Raw genomic sequence first — 22,686 nt, forward strand, 5'->3', positions numbered from 1 at the left:
AAATTAGTTTCACCACTATCAATTAGAAATGAGTTGAACAACAATACAATTATTATTTCCCTTGTAAACTCACAAATTCTCTCGGTGGAACTATGTTGGGGTGCACACTTGGCGATACTAGCGCCAAAAGATAAAACATCGGCGAATTCGCACCGCGATTCGAAATGTTACAGCGCCGCGTAATGGCCACATTGCAAGGTATTTCAAAACAACCGTTGCAATTCTTTACACAACTGCACTTCATGAGCTTGGACGTCTGTTCTCTGTGGTATAAGGTAGGACTAGTCCTTAAGAACGTGGGAGGCGTCGTCCGATGTTAAAGGCGGACGCCAGAAAGATAGGAGGGAGAAAGCTAGAGGAAAGTGGTAGGAAAGTAGGACGTCAAGAGAAAGTGAATAAAAGTGTAGCTAGAGCACGAATATAGAGGGAAGCTGACCTAAAAGTGTTTTCTTTTCCCGGAGTGTCACGAGCGTCTTGCCGACCCTGAGACTTGAAGACGGGGGTTTTATTCTTGCTGGAAGTAACGTGGTACTTGCTAAATTACAAAGATTGAATTTCTCTATTAGTTTTACCAGATTCGTTGCCCAAACTATTTCAAATTAAACGACGTCCTAGAGAGAGAATGCAGAGAGAGAATTGTCCTAATTTCACTTTAGATAGCGTAAAGCAAAAGTGTAATTTGGACAATTGCACAATTAGTCCAATGAGTATCTAATGAGTATCTAAATAAATATTACCAGTGAGCGAAATTTGGACCCGCGTGAAATTAGGGCACCCCACGGTAATCCTGACCAAGATTTAAATCTGTCCAAGAATTGCTTCAAGAGTTTGTGCTGGAATTCCATTAATGATACTGATATAATTTTCACCACGTACGTACAAATTCTGTCAGAAGTAGAATTAGCAATCATTCGATTAAATCTCGAGAAAAAAAAAACAAAATATCATACCTAAATGAAATTTCAGATTTTAACTAGTTGAATTTGAATATATACTATAAAAAAGAATATTCAATCTCACGAAGATAATCCATTTCGAAGAGCTTTCACCAACGGCTCACAACACTACCGAAGGGAAATCAACGCCATCTCTTACCCGACACCAGGAAACATTTTGACACACGAACCGACGAACAAATACACAGAAAATAAAAATATTCGATACATTTTTCCCCTCTTTCGATATTCATTCGACCCAACGAGAGCCGGCCTTTCATAAATATGCGTTTATTTGTTTGTAAACAGATGCTGTATAGTACGTAGAAGCTTTCTCTTCGAAAATGGCCAATTACACCCCGGCGGACGTGGTTCTCTCGCTACTGGACCGGTACGGAACCGGATTCCGCCCAAAAGATGACCCCTTTTTCACGGAGGGCAATTTCTACCTCAAAAAGTTCGTCAAACTCGGTGTGCTCAGTGAAATTCCTCAAATCGAAAATGATCAGGAAGATCAAAATGAGACGTAATTAATCAACGACATTATTGAAAGTGAGTTATTTCAAGAAAATAATTATTACAGAAAAATCGTCTGCAACGTACCGGACTGTCGGTACAGTTCCAGCTCGGTTGGCGATTATGAATCGCACTACAACTCCCAGCACCGGTATTCGTGTGCGGAATGCAAGAAGACCCTACCCAATGCGCACCTGTTGGATTTGCACCTTTCGGAGTCGCACGATTCCTACTTTGCCGCGCAGGTTCAATCTGGAAAGCGTCCGATGGTGAGTACTCACATGTGGTCTAACTTTTAACTAAGTAGGCCGGTATCATTTCGCGACTACGAAGTGGTCGAATGTGCGTGAAGGTTTACGTGAGAAAAAACGAGAGGGAAATATTTTTTGTCTATTTTTTTTTTTTTTCATGTGCCTACATTCTGAGAGTTCCTTACGAGGTTTTTCATTAGAGCTACAAAAAGTTGAAATCACTTTTACCTTCGTAGTCGCGAATCTAAAGTTAAAAGTTTTGTCCAAGAAAAACAGAGTTGGCCAAGTTTATGTGTAGAGAGTGAATGTTTCAGTTATCAGTAGATTTATTTTTTCAACATGTTAATATAAATTATAAGTTTATCTATAAGGCTATCTGACGTTTGATCACCTTTCCCTGTTTCGCTCCCGGAGAGGATAGGATAGGATTAGGGCTCAAATAACCATCATTCAGTCATCAGCAATCATCAATTATTCAAAAGCAGTTTTCTTACTAGAAATCCAAAAACCATTAATGAAAATTATTTCACTGCAATCCAGATGCTGAGTAGAGTACAGTGATAAATTTCCATTGCCATTGGTTGTGATTTCAGCGAAAAAAACTGCTTTTGATTTTCTGGTAAAGGATGATGGTTTGTTTCCTCTTAAACAAAAAAAATTGCTATCCTCTGTGACTGCTTGAGAGAGAAGGGTGATGAACGCTAGATTGCCTTATAAGCCCAGTTTCTTTTTTAAAAGTGCTCATACAGCCACAGTTGTAAAGGCGTGTGTATTCAGCATGTCCATGTTTAAAGTGTCGGGTTCGATTTCCGGTCAATCAAAGAACTCGTCGCCACACGATATACACATGCAAAATAATCAGTGGAGGATGAAGCTCTCAGTCCATAACTGCGGAAAAGCTCATATAACACTAAGGACCGATTTCTTCACCCTGACTAAACCAGTAGGCCAGGCTTACCAATATAGTTAGACTTGGTTTAACGCTTAAGCCAGGGTGAAGAAATCGGCCCTAAGCTGAGAAGCAGGCTGTAGGACGAACTTTGCAAGGCGAACTGCAACAAAAAACGTGAAGCTACCCTACTACACATCCCATGAACTCTACTGAAGCCCCTTAAACCCAAACCTGGAATCCCCAGAAACCTCTTGGAACGCTCAAAAAGTAAAAAAAAAAACGCCAGAGATACCCGTAGCCTTCTCTTAAAGTATTGAAGTCCCTCAAATCCACTGAAACGTCTTGAAATCTATAAAAAAAAACTCAGCCTCTGTAGACTAGGGATTCCCGCAGTATTCTCTTAAGCTCTACTGAAGCCTCAGACATCCTACACCCCTTAAAACTACTGCAACCTCTGAAACCTTTTGAAAATCATTGAAATCCCCTGGCCTTCGTGGATATTCCTTGAATGCAACTGAAACCCATCGAAACGTCTTATAGCCCTCCTCGGAACACTCTGCAACCCTAGTACACTTCTCTCGAACTCTACTAAAGTTCCCTAGAACCACATGGAATCACTCAGACCGCTTCAAAACACCTCAGAAAACCTGCCTGAGATCCCCGTAGTCTTCTCTTAAACTTTTCTAAAGCCCGTGAACTCCTCTGAAATCCACAGTAACTGAAACTTCCTGAAATTCCTTGGAACCTTGGAACTTTGAAATTTCTCTGAAGCCTAGTCTGCAGCTCTCCTGAAAGTCGGTTAGGCCCTCAAAACCCCCTGCGAACCTTCGACCTTATCTGAAAAGCCTTTGATCCCTCTGAAATACCGTCTACCCCCGTTGGTTTGAACGACATCTCATGCAAACCAACGGAATACATTTTTAATTAGAACGTCTAGCAACTCTGTTAGCATCGAAAAACACACTACTGGCAACCTGATTTGGTGTTTTGTTTTGGTTCTGCGTTCCGTTTCACACCGTTCCATTAGCAGAATGACGATTGAACCATGTTTAGTTTGAACTATGTGCAGATTAGAGGGGGTCAAACTAAAAAGTGTTCAGATTACATGCGGTCAAACCAACGAGGGTAGACGATAGTCTGTAACTCTTCTTCATAATACTTCAGTCAACCCCTTCGAAACCGTCTAGTCCTCAAAAGCCCCTTCAAACTCTCTGAACCCCGCATGGCATCTACTTCAATTTTCTAAACAACTCACTGTGCTGAAGCTGTCTGGCATGCTCTTCAGAACTATTCCCACTACCAAGTTTACACCCAATTCCTGACACGCGCTCGCAAGACTGGAGAAAAGTTCTACCGTCCGAAACTTGTAGTACTTGAATGTGTACTAGGGTAGCAGGGGTATTTTGGAGGGGTTCCAAGGCACAAAGCTCAGGGGATTTAACTGATGGATTTCAATGCGTTCCAAGAGGTTTTAAGGTTTCAAAAAAGTTTGAAGGAAGTCTAGGGCTTCAGGAAGGTTTTCTGATAGGTTTCAAGACGTTTCAGGAACTTCAGTAAAGTTTAAGAGAATACTACGGGGATCATCAGACAGGTTTTTTGAGGAGTTTTAAAGCGTTTCTAGAGGTTTCAGGGGGTTCTGGATGGTTTTTTGGGGGGCTTCAGTAGAGTTTTAGGAAAGTCTATGAGCACCTCAGGAGTGTTAAGGGTTGCATGGCGTACCGGGTGGTTTCAGTGGATTTTAGGGGCAAGAACAAACCGCATTCGGAGTTTTAAAGAGTCTTAACAGTTATTGAACATAGTTACGTAAAGCTATATGAACATGAACTTCGTTTATAGTGCTTCGCATTCCTAGAGTTACCTATGATTGCAGATCTAGTGACCTATACCCGAAAAATTTCTTTAAATTCCTTAGCCTTCCAACCGATCCCACGTTATTTTGTTATAGTTTTAACCGTATAGTTCTAAATGAACTTATGTTTTTTTTCAGTTTTCCTGCTTCCTAGAAGAGTGCAAGCACAAAAGCCAAACCCCAGAGGAACGTCGCGATCACTGCATCAAACAGCACAAATTTCCTCACAATTTCCGGTTTGATCAAAGAGTGTCCACTCAGAAGAAACCGGCCCGTTCGAGGGCGTCCCTATCCGAGTCATCCACCACAGATCAAATGGAAGTCGAAACTGCTGCCAGTGCTGCTAGTGCTGATTCCAATTCCAGTTCCGTAGCGAAAAACACCAAAAACTTCAACTTTGGACACTCGAAGGTGCGCTCATTCAAGCCGGACAAAACTGCCAAAAAGTCCGACATTTTGGAAAGCAACCGCATGGTGGTCGACTTGCTGGAAAGTCTTCCCAAGGACTGATGGCAACACTGATTTTTGTTTATAAATAGTTTATTTTGTCAAAATAAATAAGTTAAATAAATATGAATAAATAAATGCTCGCTTGAAAATTATGACATCCCACGTTTTAAGCTTCGTTGTCGACGTCTTCGGCACTGTATTCTTCGTTCAGGTAGTCTGCGCCTGGATACTGTGTCGTAACATTCCCCAACTGTAGTCTCAGGCTTGTCATCTGTTCATGTTCGTCGATGGGCGTTGGCGAAGTGCTAACCGTTGCCACCGTCGTCGTTGTTGACGACGAAGTAGTCGTCATCGACGGCGGTAGAATCTCACAGTTCTGACCCTTATAACCGGACGGACACTCGCACTTGAAGCTTCCGTCGTCCTTGATCAACGAGGTGCACTTGCCGCCATTTTGACACGTGTTTGGATTCTTCTCGCAGTAGTTCAACTCCTCGTCGCACAGCATTCCTCCCCAGCCGGGTTTGCAGTTACACTCCCAAGGTCTACGGCAGTCGCCGTTCTTACATCCCGGGTACGGATGACATTTGCCGCAGTCCTCACCCATCCATCCCACTCGGCAACGGCACTCTCCGGGACGTCTACAGTAGCCGTGCTCGCGGCTGCAGTTCTTGGCGCAGATGGCTACAACGGAAATTCGTTATCAATCAAGGCATATCTAAAGAAGGTACAACATCTTACGCGTTTGACACAGGATTCCAGTCCATCCAGGAAGACACTTGCATTCTAAAGGTTTGGTGCACGTTCCGTGCATACAACCTGGCAGCACTTGACAATCACGGCACGTGGATCCAGCCCATCCAAGTCGGCAACGACATTCCCCGGGCGCCTCGCAGTATCCACGTGATGGGTGGCAATCCTCTCGGCAGATAGCTGAAATAATCATAGTTGTTCACTGACCCTTGTTCAACCACGAAAACACCCCTATGAAACTCACGTTCCGAGCAGAAGATTCCGTCCCACCCCTTGTGGCAGACGCACTCGAACGACACCTTGCAGCTACCGTGCTGACACCCGGGCAGTGGAATGCACCGGTTGCAGCTATCGCCGTAGAAACCGAGCTTACAGCGGCACTCGTTCGGTCGCTTGCAGTAGCCATTCATTGGATCGCAGCCCTTCTTGCAAATCGGAACGTCGCACAGATCACCGGTCCAGCCAGGGAGGCACTTGACATCGCCGTTGTCGTCGCACACGTAGTGCGAGTACTCATTCTGGGAGTTGGGGATCTCGCAGGCCTGCAATTGATAAAGTTCCTTGTTAGTAAAAGAGAGTTCAGAAATGAGTGAATTTAAGATTTGGTGTTTCCGTGCATCAACAAATATCAACCTAGGATTGGCCTAGGATCATAAAAAATCCTACACAAATAAACAAAAAAGAAATGTACACGTCATGTAAACTTCATTTTAGTCACGTAAACTTCCAGATATGATGGGTTACATGATATATCATGTAAATTTGTGTTATGTGTCATGTAATAACTCTGAGTCATGCTGAATTACATGATATATAATGGAAGTTTACATCATATTTCATGAGATTTACATGATATATCATGTAAAATTCTGTGAAATCCCACGCTCCAATTATGTGCATTATATGTCACAGAAATTTACACTATCTTTTCGATCTGTGTAGGTTGGAAATCACCAAGCATTCCAATACCACTACATTGATGAAACTGCTTCCTAAGGCGAAACTGGACGCATTTATTCATTTTCTTCCCCTGAGTAAACCCTGAAACGCCACTGAGACTTCCAGGTATCTTCCCAAAGCCTGCTGGGACCTCCTGAAATGCCCCTGACACCCACTAAAATTCCCCTGAGATCACCAGGAACGACCCTGGGACCCCTTAAGCGTCGTTGAGACCCCCAGGTCTTGGACTATAGTGAAACCGTAGATCGGTAGACTAAACAACAGGTCTTAACTGGTTGACGAACAGAACGATAATAACTATTTATTGAACTATCAAATATTGTAACTGTTTTTCAGTGCTTGATTGGTTGCTAAGGATGTTCTCCGTCGCCTTCTTGATTTGCACCGCCATCACCAGGGACGCTTCTGAGACCCCTGAGACCCCTGAAACCCCTCTGAAACGCCGCTGAGACTCCCTAAAATACCCCTGAGACCACCTGGAAGTGCCACTAAGACCCCATGGAACCTCTTGGACCCCCCTGAGCCCCTTTTATGGCTCCTTAGATCTCCCAGTACCCTCAGAAACACCTATGGGACCCTTGGAAACACTTCTGTGATCTTCTGGTATTTCCTGAAACCGTCTGATACGCCTTTTAAATCCGCAAAAAGCAGTAGCCCGAAATGGAAGGCTGTTAATTTGGGACATTCTATTCCAATTTCAATTTAGTATTACATGTTACTTTAAATTAAAACTGAATCAATAATTTCTCGCCACAACACTAAGTTCTTGGCTGCAGTTCTCCATCCTCGATCGCGTCCCACATTTGCCAGATAGTTCTGTATCTGGCCCGCCCATCTTGTCGCTTAAAGCAGCCCTGTGAGTTTCCCGGAGAAGCCGTTCTCTACCATGATTTTCCAGCTCTGTGCTGTCGGTACTGCCGCACGCGCTGATGATGTGTTGGGGCCAGGGATGCCAGATATTTTTTTAAAATCTGTACCACTCTTTTGAAAAATCTGTATCCCATACAAAAATAAAATATCCCCTCTAGCTCAAATATCTGTATTTCATATAAAACGAAATCTATACGAATGCTCAAAAATCTGTACAATATAGATAAATCTGTATAAATGGCACCCCTGGTTGGCTTGATAAATTCCCACAAATTTGTTTACTTTAGGTATAAGACAATGGAAGAAGATCTGGGATAGTAATTTGTAGGCGGCAATCACAATTATGATCGTTCGGAAGTCCTTTCACTCGACTTCTCACCTTTCTTGTAGATGGAGCAAATGACCCCTTCTGCTACTCCTCCAGTAGCTGTTCGGTCTTCCAAATCCGGAGTATTGGTACAGGCAGGTGGCCTGGTCTACTTTTCCCGAGTTACGATTTACTTCCCTTTTGAAGGCAGAACTCACATTTTGCGAGTTTGCGAGTGGGATTGGATCCCAGGTCCTCGTCGTGATAGTCAAGTGTTCTACCCATCACACCAGCTACGTTCCACATTTTGTGTTCATTATATTTTTATTTATTATTTCATATTTTTTACAAATTTCTCATGACAACAAATTATTCCACAATGAATAAAGCAGAATATGGATTACAAGTTATTGTAATATACCGAAAGAATTCCCTAAGAATATATCCATGGAATCGCTAAAGAAATTCTCTAAGGTAAGAATCTCCAGGAAAGATTTCCGAAAACAACCTTGGAAGAATTGTCGATGAAATACCAGGAAGAATTTCCGAGATGTCCCGAATAAAAATTTGCATTAGCCTGACATTTAATTTTGATTTGTACATCAACATCAAGTTTTAATGTACTTCTGTCGTTGAACATTAGAATATATTACGATTAAGATGTGTTTATGCAAGGTAACATAATGTATACATCAGGAAATCAAATGTTTAAAGATGTCAAAAAAATTATCCAGAATATCAAAATCTGACGTATTCAGATGTTTTTTGATGTACAAAAATGTAAGATTTAAACGTTTTTCTGATGTATGTTGATGTAAAAAACATTAGATCCAGACGTTTCCTGATGTATATTGATGTATGGAAACGTTACATTCCAACGTTTTTTCTGATGTTTTGCGATGTATAAAACGTTAAATCTAGACGTTTTTATATGTTTTTTACGCACTGAAACATTCAATTCGAATGTATTTCTGACGTTCTCAGATGTTTTGTATGTTTTCTGATGTTGAACGTTAGAATACATTGCGATTTAGATGTGTTTATGCAAGGTAACGTAATGTTACATCAGGAAACCAATCGTTTTTTGATGTCAAGGATATTACCGAGAACATCGGAACCTAATGTTTTCAGATGTTTTTAGATGTGAACATTAGATTTAAATGTTTCTGATGTATGTTGATGTATGTAAACGTTAGATTCGAACGTTACTCTAATGTTTTTCGATGTAAAAAACGTAGCATCTAGTCGTTATCAAATGTTTGTTATATTCCGACGTTTTGCTAATGTCCTCAGATGTTAACTTGAATTTTCAAGTGTTGTCTCTACCGTTTGTTAAAGGGGTACATTAGGCCCAAAGAGGGTCATCATGTAGTCCGGTAACCCTCTTCTAAAAATGTAATCAGAATTTTGGATATGCGCAATACACGAGGCCGACACTTCCCTTTAGATGATAGGAGAACCAAGTTCGTTATCGATTGACCTTGAATCACTGAATTTCCCACATGGATCCCTCACGAAGTAATCCTTGGGGGAATTTTACGAAGTAATCCTGCAGAAATTCCCGAAAGAATGTATTGGATCCCTGGATTGTTTTCCAAAGGGACCCATAGCGGAATTTCTAAAAGAATGCATGCAGATATTTCGTCAATAATCCCTAAAAGACTTCCTGAAAGAGCCACTGGAGGAATTGCAGAATGAATATCTGGAGGATTTTGAAATGGAATCGCTGGGATAAAAAACTCCGAAGGAATTCCTTGAGCCTTCTGGAGGAATTGCTGAAAACCCCCTGTAGGAATTCGAAATGGTGAAAGAATTCACCAAGAAATCTATGGAGGGACTTCAGAAGGAATCCCTAAACTCGACAGATTTCTAGACAGATTAGCTGTACCAAAATGATCCTTAAGAAACTCCATTAGAAATTAGAAAACCGAAAAATTCCCATGTTTTTCCTTCGGAAGGGAAGTGAAATCGTGGATCTCGAGATGAACATGAATAATTAAAGTACATGCCGCCTACTTGGAATCGAACTCCCGATCTCCGTATCCAGTGGTCCTGATGATGTCCTCGCTGCCTCACTGCTATATATAAATAGCAATAATAGCATAAAAAATAGTCCGTTTTGTTTTACTTCAGACAAGGCTTCATAATTGTGTCACAAGAAACCTTACCCAACTTCATGTTGCTGCAAAAGCTTGTGAAACGTCAAACGCAATAATGTTTACATTGAATAAGCTGTATGGTTGCGCCAACAGGTTCTTCGTCACAGCTTCTAGCTGAAAGAATGTTCTTTAAACAGCTACGAAGCGCTGCGTTTTGTGTATTTGGCAACATTACCAAAAAAAACGTACTGTATAAACGCAGCTGGTTTATTGGTTGGGACCCTCATTCGATTTGCACATCTTCCGGCAAATCTTCCGGAGTTGGATTAAAGTGCAATAAAAGCAACCCAAATAATTTCACAGCACAGAGATGGATAGCTGTAAAGTATTTGTGTAGTAGCTAAACATCCCGCTTGAAGTTTTTTTTTTGACAATAATGTTTACATCCGACAAACCATGTTGGTATACCAGTTTCTTTAGTACAGCGTCTAGCTGTAATGATATCGCATAACGGCCTTCAAAGCGCTTCTGGTTTCTGGATTTGTAAGTATCACGAATTGTACTGTATAGTAGCGGCTCTTTTGCTAATGGGGACTCCAATTCGATTTGTTCAAGTTTTCACATCTTCCGGGAAATCTCCTGAAGTTGGAATAGAGTGCAGTAAAGGCTGTCCCAGTGAGTTTATTTCTGAAAATCGAGTTTGGTAACTGAATGGTGTTTGTGTTGCAGCCGTGTATTAGCTTATGGTTTATACCTATTTGACTAGCATCTTTTGTTCAGCGTTGACTGCTTCAATTCGATTGTTACACAACAGAAAGCAAATGACTGAAGCTTATAGCGCTGAAAATGTTAGTTGGGTTCCTCTACCAATGACCCTTTTTCATGTGTATATCGTGTGGCAGGCACGAAGATACTCTATCCCGAGCAGGAACGAATAACGGACACATAACTGCAGCATACCAAAGTCAGGTATCATACCAAAACTAGTTATTGGTCGGTTATCCTGATTCAGAAAATAATTTTCTTTGTTATTTTGTAGGTATTGATAAAATACTCCAACAAGTTATCGGTTTGGTATTGAGGACTGCTTGAGGTATTACTCAGTTATGGAAAAATCGCTATTTGTATAAAAAAATCGCCCATTATTATTTAGGTATTGCCACACCTGATGTCATTATTCACGTGTTATGCACAGAAAACGCACCAGTTATTATTTTAGGTATTTTACCTCTTATGCAGGGCTCCTTAATACCTCATTCAGGTTGTAGGTATTCGGTTTTCCATACTTGAGTTTGTTATTCTTCAGCTATTTTCTCCTGCTCGGGATGCCAAGGAAGTCAAGAAAATTTCCTTCACCAAAAGCTCCTGCACCGACTGGAAATCGAATCCATTACCGCATCCACGATATATAGACCCTTTTAACTGAAGCTCTTTATTGAAAATTTATTGTTATTTATTCTAGGGTATTGGACAATATTTCAAATCAATCGGTTTGAAATTGACTTAGTTATAGCGGCAAGTGCTTAAAATAGGTACACCTGCCCAAATGGTACAAGACCCCATATATTGAGGCAAAAAAACTTACGAACGGGTGAACCGATCAGCTTGACTCTTGCACGGTTCGATTTGTATCCATCAGAAGGCCGGCTCCAACCCGAGCAGGAGATAATAGCTGAAGAATACCAAACTCAGGTATGGAAAACCGAATACCTACAACCTGAGTGAGGTATTAAGTAGCCCTGCATAAGAGGTTAAATTCCTAAAATAATAACTGGTGTGTATTCTGTGCATAACTTGTGAATAATTTTTTTTTTTTTTTATCTGTATTAACGAGATTTTTAGCCCTAGGCTAGTTCATCTCGGGACCCACACTTTACTTCCCTTCCGAAGGAAGAACTCACATTTTGCGAGTTTGTCGGGAGTGGGATTCGATCCCAGGTCCTCGGCGTGATAGTCAAGTGTTCTAACCATCACACCAGGTCCGCTCCACCTTGTGAATAATGACATGGCAATACCTTAATAATAATCGGCCATTTTTCCATACCAATAGTGAATTTTCTATAACTGAATAATACCTCAAGCAGTCCTCAACACCGAACCAATAACTTGTTAAGGTATTTTATAAATACCAACACAATACCAAAATTAGTTATTTTCAATGCCAGGCTAACCGACCAATACCTCATCTTGGTATGATACCTGATTTTGGTATGCTGCAGTCATGTGTCAGTTATTCGTTATTGCTCGGGAAATATGCTTATATGCTAGCTTATATGTATAAAACAAAAAAAAAGAATCGCAGTACAGACAACTTGTTGACGCACTGTTAGCAATTGGCCATAGTCTACTTTGATTTGGGCCTAAATACAGGTAGCGGTGGCACCCCCAAGATGCAGGAGAAATTTGGAACCCCCATTTCACACCTCGATCTAGTTTTCATCGCATCGGGAAGCCCAACGCCAGCAGCGAAGGAGGCGCCGAATCACCTGGTTTGGTGACTTGGATGCAAGGGCAACCGACTAACCGCATTTATATATGAGCTGGCGCTGCTCTGCGCCAACCGCCGAAACCCGTTATGTTGTTGATCGCGTAATAGTTCGTGCTTATTGCATTCCCTCCTCCGTCTGTCTGATGGGACTCTAGCTAGGCCCAGGTGAACGAACAAAACTGAAGATGAAGGAGGAAATGACTGAGGAGTAGCGAAAGAAACTGAACTGCTCTCATCCGCCCTCGGCTGAGGCAGGTTGGAGGAAGTAAGCTCAAGTCCCTTCTTCGCGAGTGAATGGCAATTTATGAGGTCTGCAGCGTAGGTAGAAAGCACCAGCAGATCGTTGCACGGATGAGGAGAATTTGTGAGAATCTTTCAGAGTAAAGTGGACACTTGTTGCAAAAGAAACGCAGAAAGAAATGTACTGTTACGATTTGTGTGTTCTGCAACGCATACGCCCAGCTAGAAAGGAAGGAAAAGTTGCTAATTGTTTGTGGATTTAAACATGACGGACGCTTTCTTCGAGGTTGTGTACCTTCACTGCTAGTCCAAAACTGTGCTCATTTCTCCGGGCGTCCAAATGCGATGAGTCAATAATGGAAATACGTGATTCAATTGATGGTGGTTAGTCATAATTCGAAGTTGTTGACGGTATTTGGTCGCAGCTAACGAAACGAACGTGATTACTTTCGATTAATTGTAACTTAGTGGAATAGAGTAGAAGCTTAGTATGGACTACCTCACTATTTTGCTTTTCAACTCACTTTCACGAATATTGATTGTGTATATAGTGAAAGGTTTAGTTCTTGTTTTTCTGATAAATTAGTATTATTACTAGCATACCTTATTTGTAATCGTACTACACCACTGAGAAAATTCATTTAGTAAAAAAGATCTAGTTACTCCCTTCAAAAATTGCATTATCCCGGTAATCTCGGTTCATGTTAACAATTTTCCATCGATTGAACTCAACAAAGCTAATAATGATAGTTAAATACCGTTTTGAAAAAAAAAAAACTCAAATGGTAACTACAAAGAGATTTTGAAATCTCAGAGAAATCAACCATATAATTAGTTATTCAATATTCTAATAAGCCAAATTGACATCTGGGTCTCTTTTGAAACAAGCACATAACCACTGGGATCGATGTTTGAGCTCATTATTAAAATAACTTATTTTAAATAGAAAATGAGTTAACACGCTAAGTACTGACAAGCTAAAACAACATGGAACTTTTTTTGAACAGCCATAACTCAGGAAAAAATGGACTAAATATAAACTAGTTCATAGAAACGTGTAGTGAGATCTGATTGGAATTCCATGCAGCTTCCGCTGAGAACGAAGGGAACACATTATGTCCACATTTTTAACTTCTTCCGGTTCCGTTGCAACACAACAACCACTATTGGGTGATGAATTCCATAGTTCCCTATTACCACGTAGCACTAGTGTACATAGTTACGCCCGGTACGACTTTGGAAAGATATATCGCGAAATTGAAAATTGGCATGGTAAGAATGCAAATTCTCCGCTTCTGCAATGAAATTGTGGGAAAACCGTGGGTATGTTTGAGAAAAACTTTGGGAAATTGTGTTGTTGAAGAGACAAGAAATGAAAAGAAAAACCAACAACACAGATACCCAAAGATTTGCTCAAACAGCATTAAATTAGGCAAGGAATCATAAAACCTACGCATTTTGCTCCATTTTATTCCAGAAGCGGAGAATTTGCCTTCCCACCATACAAAAATTCGGCTCATTACTACAAATCTAGTACTTAAATGATTGTGTCCTATTATACCGATCATTCCACTAAACAATAACGACACAAAGATCGATTGATAACCACGTAGAGATGGCTTCTGAAATAGGTCGATGTTTCATCTGCCCCCACATTTTCGGACCAATCTCACCAGATTCTTAATGATGCCTCGAATAAATTGGGAATCTCAACTGATGAACGTTTGGGCCCATATCAAAACCTCCAAGAAGGCCTCTGGTTTCGATAAAGTCCTTAATCTGGAACTCCTGAATACCTGAGTGACCGATTCTTCGATCATCTGGCGAGATGTTCAACCGGTGCCTAAGACTTAGCTACTTCCCGTCGCAGTGGAAGTTGGCTAAAGTCATTTCCATCAGGAAACCTGGGAAAGATCCTTCCTCCTCAAAGAGCTATCGTCCCATCAGCCTTTTCTCGGAGTCGTCGAAACTCTTCGAGAAAACCTTCTAACGGCACATTTTATCATCTGCCAAAGAAAAGAACATCCTACATGAGGAATAGTCCCTCTCCAAAACCTCTGCCATGGCGTTGCTCGAAGTCGAAAAGGCACTCGACAACGTCTGGCACAAGGGTCTGGTATACAAGTTGTACCGATTCCATCTACCCACCTACCTGGTGAAAATAGGGTAGTGGACGTATTTTGGCCCGGGGCAGGTATTTTGGCTGACCTTGGGAATTTTATTATGTTTATCATATAATCTCAAATCTATGGCAAATTTGTATTGGAAAACTTGGCAAAGTTTTATTGGAAGTTCCAATAATTATTTGCCAAGATTTTGAAAAGATTATAAATGAAATTCCCAAGGTGGTCCAAAATACGTCCACTACCCTATCTGTCGAACAGGATATAAAGAGTCTCGCTCTAAGGAGTAAACTCCGATCCGCACAACATCCCTGCCGACGTTCCATAGGGAAGTATACTAGGTCCGCTCTTATACACCCTCGGATATTCATCCGCTGTCAGAGAATATGGTTTTTTGTAGTGATGTCATGGTAGGTTACTCAAGGCTTCCGAATTTCAGTGCCCCCTGTACTGGTGCCTTATTAAGAATAAAAAAGACGTAACACTTCGAACATTTTGCGGTTTAAATAATAGTCACGGAAACATGTTCGCCCAACAATGCTAAAAGAACTGAGTTTGACTAACTATCAATTAGGTGGCGGTAGTGAGCAAACGTCAAACTCGAACAAAAACGATGCGAGCGCCACGGATGGCCAGTTGGTCAACTATCAAGTTTTTAAATAGACCGGTATATCGGAATACCATGGGAATTATCAGAGTGTTACGCCTGTTTGTCTGTGAATTATCCATTTTTTTTATAAAAAGTAGTTGTTTGCAAGATTTTCTAGAATGATTTCAGCCGAAAATTCTCCAAGCATCCTTCCTTTTAGAATGCATTCTTGTCCATGTATTTCCTAAAAAAAAGTCCATTGATTCCTCCAAAGATTATTTAAGAAATTCCTTCAGGAATTTTCCTTGGGTCTTCATTAGGAGTTTCTAAAAAAAAAATCAAAATATTCATCTTGAAATTAGTCCACGAGATTCTTCAGAAATTCATTCAAAAATTCCTCCCGGGATCCTTTAGGACATTCCTTCAAAGATTGCCATAGAAGTGTGTTCGTTCATGTATTTCTATGAACATTTTTGAAGGAATTCCTCCAAGAATATGATCAGAATTTCCTCCGAAAGTTTTTCTTTGAGATTTCTCTACAAATGCTCCTAGCACTTTTTTCAAGAAATCAAGGAATTTCACCAGGGGATTCCCCTCGAATTCTTCCAAAGATTTCTTCGACATATGCAACACCAGAAGTATTTTTTACAGAGATCCGGAGATTTTTTCAGATTTTTTTTTTTATTCTTCAGGATTTTCTTTAAATGTTTCTACACGTACTTCAAGGTTTTTTGTGTACCTTCAGAAACTGTTTATGAAATTCTTCTAAATATTCCTCCAGAGCTATCTCCAGGAGATTCTAGGATTACTTCAGAAAATCCTCCAGGTATCCCTCACAAATTAATTGAGTTATTTCTTCACGAATTTTACCAGTATCTTTGTATGCAAATATTTTCAAGCGGTTTTGTCAGGAAATTCCTCCAGAAATTTCTCAAACTATTGTGGTTCTTCCAATAGTTTTTCATAATGTTTTTCTAGGAATAGAGGATAAGATACCTCCTTTATTAGGAGTTTTTTTTTTAGATTTTCTTTCAGGCATTTATCGAGGAATTCCTCCTGAAAATTTTCAAGAATTTCTTCTGGTATTCTCCATAGGTATCCCAAAGAGTTTTTATAGAATTCCTTTCTCAAGAGATTTTTTTTTGGAATTCTTTAGAAATCCCTTCAGATATTTCAAAAAAAAAAATCCAAGTACTTTTTGGAAAATTCTGGAGGAACTTCTTGAAAAAAAAACATTTGTAACCATTCCTGTAGGAATTTATAAAAAAAAAAAATCTCAATATATGTATATTTCAAACGTAACCGATGAACCAATTTTTAAAACAAATTCATTGTAGCATTTTTTTTAGAAATGAATAAAGGTAAGAATTCCTAGAATTATCCTTAGAAATCATGTCGAAGAAATTTCTGGAGAAAAACGTGGAGGAATAATATCTGGAAGACCTGAAGGAAACTCTGAACTCTTGCAGGATTATCTGGATGAATCACTGAAGAATTTCCGTAGGAATCTGTGGAAGATTTTCTGAAGAATTTTTGAAAGAGTCACTGTTGAAAACCCTGAATTGATTGATTGATTGATTTGTCTTTATTTAAGAGACTTTAAGCCCTTGGCTGGTTCGTCTTATGAAAACTCTGAAGAAACTCTAGCTGAAATCTCGGAAGTATTTTTATACTAATCCCCAGACAAATTTATAAAGTAATCCCCCGCGGAGTTTCAGAAGAAATGCATGGAATTCTACATTAAAAAAAATTATAACAATTTCTGGAGACACTCATGAGGGAATATCTAAAAAATCCTGAAGGATTTTTTTTAAGAACTCCTTGAAAAAATATCAATAAATCGCTCGAAATGTTTCTTAAATAAACCGTCAGAGATTTCAAAACAGAATTCCTGAAGCAATTTCTTAAGAAATTCGTGGAGCAATTTCGGAAGGAACCCTTGAAAGACTTTTTGAAGGAAACCTTGGACATATTAATGGTGAAATCTCATAAATAATTTCTGAAGGAATCTCCAGCGATGTTTGTGAGAAATTCTGAAGCAAACTTTCGAAGAATTTCTGAAGGAGCCTGTGAATGATTTTATAATGAATCCTTTGGAGATATTTTCGGAGGCATCGGTAGGGAAATATCTAAATAAATCTCTGTAAAAAACTAAATAAATCCCTGTAAGAACGTATAGAAGAATTTCCGACAGAATAAAGGATGATTATTGTATAAATTGCTAAAGAAATCGTGGAACAAATTCCTGAAAGAATGCCAGCAATATTTCTGTTATAAGAAGGGATTTCTGAAGAAATCCCTTGAAAAAGTCCCAATATCAAGAGCTTTTTTTGCACGTATGAGAGAACAAAATATTGAAAAACTCACAGAGGTAGCTTTTGTTGAGATATCTTTAACTCTATACTTTTTTGGAAGGCTGAAAAGTAGTTCGTGAACTCTATGCGTGTCTATTCGTATTATTATTGAAATATCGTATCGAGATATTGTAAATTAAATTATTTAGAATTGATTGTTCATTTTAGATCAAATTATAGACGGACATCATTCTATTAAGGACAGACTTGTTAGAATCCCAAAATGGCCGCCACAATGGCCGACTCTGGCACCTACTCACGATTTCGAAAGCACAAATTCCTTCGTAAACAAAATCAACACACCTGAGCTTCTTATTTTGAGCTAATTACAAGTGAGCAAGAACAGAATAATAAAACGCACTGTTGCTTGAAGCTTGCTTCTCGAGATGTGTGCTTTTGAAGTTCTGATGCACTGTTGAAGCGGGATTTCAAGACGTTTGTCCTTCAATGGTACAAATTTAGCGTTATTAGTCCGAATATAACAACTTTTCGCACCTTCTTGAACCTGGGTTGGAACCAGTGCGCAAAGTTTTCGAGCAGATGGGCTGAAGTTCACCGTGCGGCAATTTTCATTCACTTGCCTGCATATTCATATTCAGCTGCTCGATACTCGTTTGTCAACTGAATGAAAGTCAATGAATATTTGTAAACATCTTACAAAGTGTTAAATTGCTGATAAAATATTAACGTTTCAATCACATTTAACGGTGCTTTACACAGATCTTTTCCCATTTGATTGTTATGGAGTGATTTTGGAAGGAATCGTAGCCATAAACGTAGGTAATTATGCAGATGTTTCTCGATCGGCTTCATATTCAATGACTACGAATTGACTGACTGTGTGAAGAGGGAGAGCGAAAATGAATTTGTTTGTTTAGAGTATTCAGCACAGAATCATTCAAATTCGTGCTGTTTTCAGTCAATGACTATGAACATTTTGCACCCTGGTTGGAACTGGATCGGTGAAAAATGTGAAAACAAATATGTAAACGTCAAACTAATTTTAGTGCAAGCGAACCTGAGTTGGGTTGATTTTGCATAGAAATCCTCTACATAGAGATAAGCGGAAGTTACATATGTCGATTCGGCAACACTGTTCATTTTGTTTACATCAGCTGCCAACACTTGCTGCAAAGCTAGATGTTCAAACTTTGTGCGTGACTTCGTAGTGGTTCAAGTTGTTTTGTTTACATTTTCTAATTATAATAGATTTTTTTTCAAAATTTTGAAAAAAAATAGCGGAGCAATCGATGAAATCTGAAATTTATTGTAAAGTGTTAAGCTAAACATATCGGCAGAACTGAAGCAAGAAGCAGCAATGAAAGTTTTTTCGAGAAGTGCAGCAACAAAAGTTTCGTCATAAGCTTGAGCTTTTGAAAGCAGAATTAATTAAATTCTATCTTTTTACTAAACTTACATATACCGTCAATTTCTCGATATTAAAAATAAATAATTTTAATTTATTTAGCTCGATTTGCAATACCGTTCAATCGACGCCTTCTTACGAACGATCAGCCTGTTCATTTGGCTCACACTTTGACAGTTCTTTCTGCACGATTGGCTTACAATGGCCGCCTCCGCAGATCTCTATAATGTAGGATTACTAATTTTGCAACTGTGATCTGATCCAGTTCCAACCCAGGTTGGAACTGAATCAAAAACAAATTCGACATAAGTGAAACGTAAACATGTTGCAGTTATCGAACGTCTACTGTAATAGGGTAGCGCTTCAAATATATTCACACAATCAATTTTCTTTAAAGTTCTTCCATTAAAACAGAATTGTAGCGTCCTCAGCCGATGAATGACGTGGATCCCATAGTGATCAACTACCCCCCAGATTACGGTATCGATAATTTTATTTGAGAAATCTTAAAAAGTACTTAAATAGAAAAAAAAAAGCTTTTCCAAATAAATCTTTTCGAAATTCATATCAAAATTTTATGACGATTCATTGAACTTTTTTTCAGTGAAATTTCACCAACTCTACTTTTACACCGGAACTTATTCTATAAAGAACTAAGCCAACCATCATTCCATCAGAATTCCATAAAATATATTGCGCATTTTCCATTTCACTGGACCCCTTTCGCAGTTAGTATAAGTGCGGGATCGTAAATAAAACTACGGTTTTGCATCGGTGTCTGCTTCGCACTTATTCAGCACCTTCCTTGTTAATGCAAAAATGCGCAGAAGACATTGACGACATTGACTCCATTCGATGATTCCAGTGGGGTGACACGGCTGTCAAACTCGGTACATCGCCGCTCCACCCAACATCATTTTTTTTGGTACGGCGCGTTTTGGTACCCACTTTCTGGTCGGTTTACCCCAACTTGCTCCTGATTTTCGGGTGTGTGGCTCGTGTGTTGCTAGTGCTTATTTCAGAAATTACACATTTCAAACGAAATCGTTGTTTTTGATGATTGTTTTTCTTTCCTTAGCACTTTGCACGATATTATAAGTAGCAGCGAAGCAGTGTCGATGTTTCCAGCGCATTTTTTCCATGAATTAAGCAATCAAAACAAAAAGATTGGACGCCATGTTGAATTGAATGCTGGGTAGATGATTCTGGCCCTTCGTCATCCCCCTGGATGATTCACGATCCCGCACTTATACTAAGGCGCTGTCCATAAACTACGTAGACTCATTTTGGGCCATCTCAGACCCCCCCCTCCCCCTCCGTAGACTTTTGTTCATACAAAATTTTCGAAATTTGTATGGACCGTAGACTTTGGCCAGACCCCCCCCCCCCCCGTCCCCCCTAAGAGTCTACGTAGTTTATGGACAGGCCCTAACTGCGAAAGGGGTCCAGTGGGGTGGGAAATACGCAATATCATTGTAAGTCCTTCCGGAGTCTCTCTTTTCCACTGTGGCCCTAGCATATATTATATAGGGCATTGGTTCCCTTATTAAACATGTGGCTCTCATTTTCATCCTACGAAAAATATATGGTAGGAGCGTAGTTTGTTTTGTTTCTTATTTTTGTATTTTTGTTAGAAACGAGCACGCATGAAAACAAAAAGAACGGAATCAATCGGTGCCGTAATCGCTTGTTTCGAATCCCAAGGAACAATTCAAAGTCATAAATAAGCATGCATGTCGAACTATTGTTGGTTTATAACAGTCGTAGCTGAACAAAACCAAATGCTGAATAATGAGCTGAAATGATGCTTTTTACATTGTAAATAAGCCAGAATACAACATTTGGCACGTATGTGAACAGCAATTGAATTATAAGCCTAACAAACGTCAGCAATTTTTCTTTGTTCGATTTGCCCTTACTAGCTTTAATATAAGCTGAAGAAGAACTTTTTTCTACGCGTTTAAAAGCTTATGTTCCACAGTTTCCGAAAGCTGATTATTGTGGTCTACATAAGTAGAATAAATGCTTTTGATGTTTAATACTTCAGCTATTGTGGGAACGTTCAATAATGGTTTAACAGTAAGCTGTATAAACGGGTTTATGATTTATTTGTTCGATTATCACTTTTCGATTGAATAACAGATCAAAGTGATTATGATACAGCAGTTCTGGAACGTTCCTCATTATTAAATATGTATTGATGTGTGTTGCACACCAATGCGAAATAGTCGAAGCATTTGCTAATTTTCATAGCAATTTCAAAGTTGTAGACATCTTCACAACTTTCTTTTAATAAATATTTACAACCTTTCATAAATCTGAATATTGATCTTTCACAGCTTTGTGAAGATGTTTCACTCTTAGCGAGCAACTTACCAATTCCAGGATGGCGTAGTCGGTAAGGCATGCGACGGGTGATTGGAGATCACGAGTTCAAGTCCCAAGTTGAGGAATTTTTAGAAGAGCTTGTGTGTTATAAATGCGTTTAGATGCGACAAATAAACACGATTGGACTATGATTGCACCTCGCACTTCAATTTGTTTTTGTTTTCGCAGCAGATTATTATAGCTGAATACAATTTTAATATGAGGCTGATGTAACACAGATTACTTCCTACTGTAAAGCCTGTATCGCGCTTGCAGAAAAGATTGCTGAATAACTTCTCCATTTTTGTTTGAACAACGCCTGATTACAAGCTGTGATGAAATAATATTAAACTGTTATTCAATTAAATGTTTAATAAAAATGTCATTGCAATGTTGGTTAAATGAGTGATTGTTCCTTGGGATAGGTTGAATTTGAGAGTGTGAGATTTCTGATGGCTCACATCTTCTACATTTAAACGAAGTTTGTACCGTTATCTAGCAAGAATTTCAGCTAGGGACTAGAAAAACCACAGGAAACTCAACAACTGTTTCACCATAATCCAATCATAATTTCCCGCTGTGCTGTACCGGAAATTTCTCGATCCACTGTCCAATACGCCCATTGGACCCATATGATACACACTCATTTTAGAAATCGATCGGAAATCGGATCGATCCGGATCGCTTCCAATCCAACTCATTTGCTTCACTTTTAGATCTCTTTCCAATTCAAACGACCTATAGGTAGGTAGGTAGTTGGTGTACTTTCAATGAAAACTAAGTGCACGAAACTTTCTTCTTCCATCGCATCGCATCGTGCTAGGCTACGCTAACCTGTTTCTTCCACTTGGGCACGTATCGAACGGCTTCCGCTGGTGTCACCCACAGACCGAGGCAGATGCTTCCGACGGCCGCGGCCACAATTATGATTTGATAATAGCAGTTATTGCTCATTATGGATCACCACCACTTCCCGGCACGGCAGGCAGGCAGCGCATCCGAGTCCGAAATGTGTGCGAGCGGACGCGGACCGTGTGAAAAATTTTAAAACTTTTTTTTTCGAGATCGCGAAACTCAACTGGGAGGAAATTTTCGATCGACCGACACCGATGGAACCTGGAACGAAACTGGCCTTGGCGATCGTCTCCAAAGGCTTGCCAAGGTGGAGACGAGCACTCCGTGTGGAAATTTCTCTCAACTCAACGAGTCGTCGACGCAGAGTCAGTGGTGAGAAATATGATCGCGCTGCACTCGCATGCGAACGCGATGATCCAGCA

General features: G+C 39.8%; 2 protein-coding genes across 2 annotated transcripts; one reads left to right on the top strand and one right to left on the bottom strand.

Moving 5' to 3' along the window:
• The first annotated feature begins 1,224 nt into the window (after positions 1-1,224).
• On the top strand, positions 1,225-5,048 carry LOC109431601 (protein lethal(2)k10201). The gene is made up of 3 exons (XM_062856307.1): positions 1,225-1,461; positions 1,519-1,720; positions 4,582-5,048. The coding sequence occupies exons 1-3, from the start codon at positions 1,280-1,282 to the stop codon at positions 4,951-4,953; spliced, it is 756 nt and encodes a 251-aa protein (XP_062712291.1). The 5' UTR covers positions 1,225-1,279; the 3' UTR covers positions 4,954-5,048.
• LOC109623445 (delta-like protein 1) lies at positions 4,966-22,547 on the bottom strand. The gene is made up of 4 exons (XM_020077984.3): positions 22,244-22,547; positions 5,891-6,188; positions 5,635-5,826; positions 4,966-5,577 (listed from the first exon to the last, which is right to left on the bottom strand). Exons 1-4 carry the CDS (start codon positions 22,361-22,363, stop codon positions 5,060-5,062), a joined length of 1,128 nt encoding a protein of 375 aa, XP_019933543.2. The 5' UTR covers positions 22,364-22,547; the 3' UTR covers positions 4,966-5,059.
• Positions 22,548-22,686: the final 139 nt, after the last annotated feature.

Source organism: Aedes albopictus, chromosome 3 (assembly GCF_035046485.1).
Source record: "Aedes albopictus strain Foshan chromosome 3, AalbF5, whole genome shotgun sequence".
NCBI lineage: Eukaryota > Metazoa > Arthropoda > Insecta > Diptera > Culicidae > Aedes > Aedes albopictus.

Coding starts and splice junctions, on each gene's coding strand:
- LOC109623445 (XM_020077984.3), bottom strand. CDS start 22,363: ATGAGCAATAACTGCTATTATCAAATCATAATTGTGGCCGCGGCCGTC. Junction 6,189..22,243: donor TGCCCAAGTGGAAGAAACAG/GTTAGCGTAGCC, acceptor TATCAATTGCAG/GCCTGCGAGATCCCCAACTC. Junction 5,578..5,634: donor TGGAATCCTGTGTCAAACGC/GTAAGATGTTGT, acceptor TTTCCGTTGTAG/CCATCTGCGCCAAGAACTGC.
- LOC109431601 (XM_062856307.1), top strand. CDS start 1,280: ATGGCCAATTACACCCCGGCGGACGTGGTTCTCTCGCTACTGGACCGG. Junction 1,462..1,518: donor CAGGAAGATCAAAATGAGAC/GTAATTAATCAA, acceptor TAATTATTACAG/AAAAATCGTCTGCAACGTAC. Junction 1,721..4,581: donor AATCTGGAAAGCGTCCGATG/GTGAGTACTCAC, acceptor GTTTTTTTTCAG/TTTTCCTGCTTCCTAGAAGA.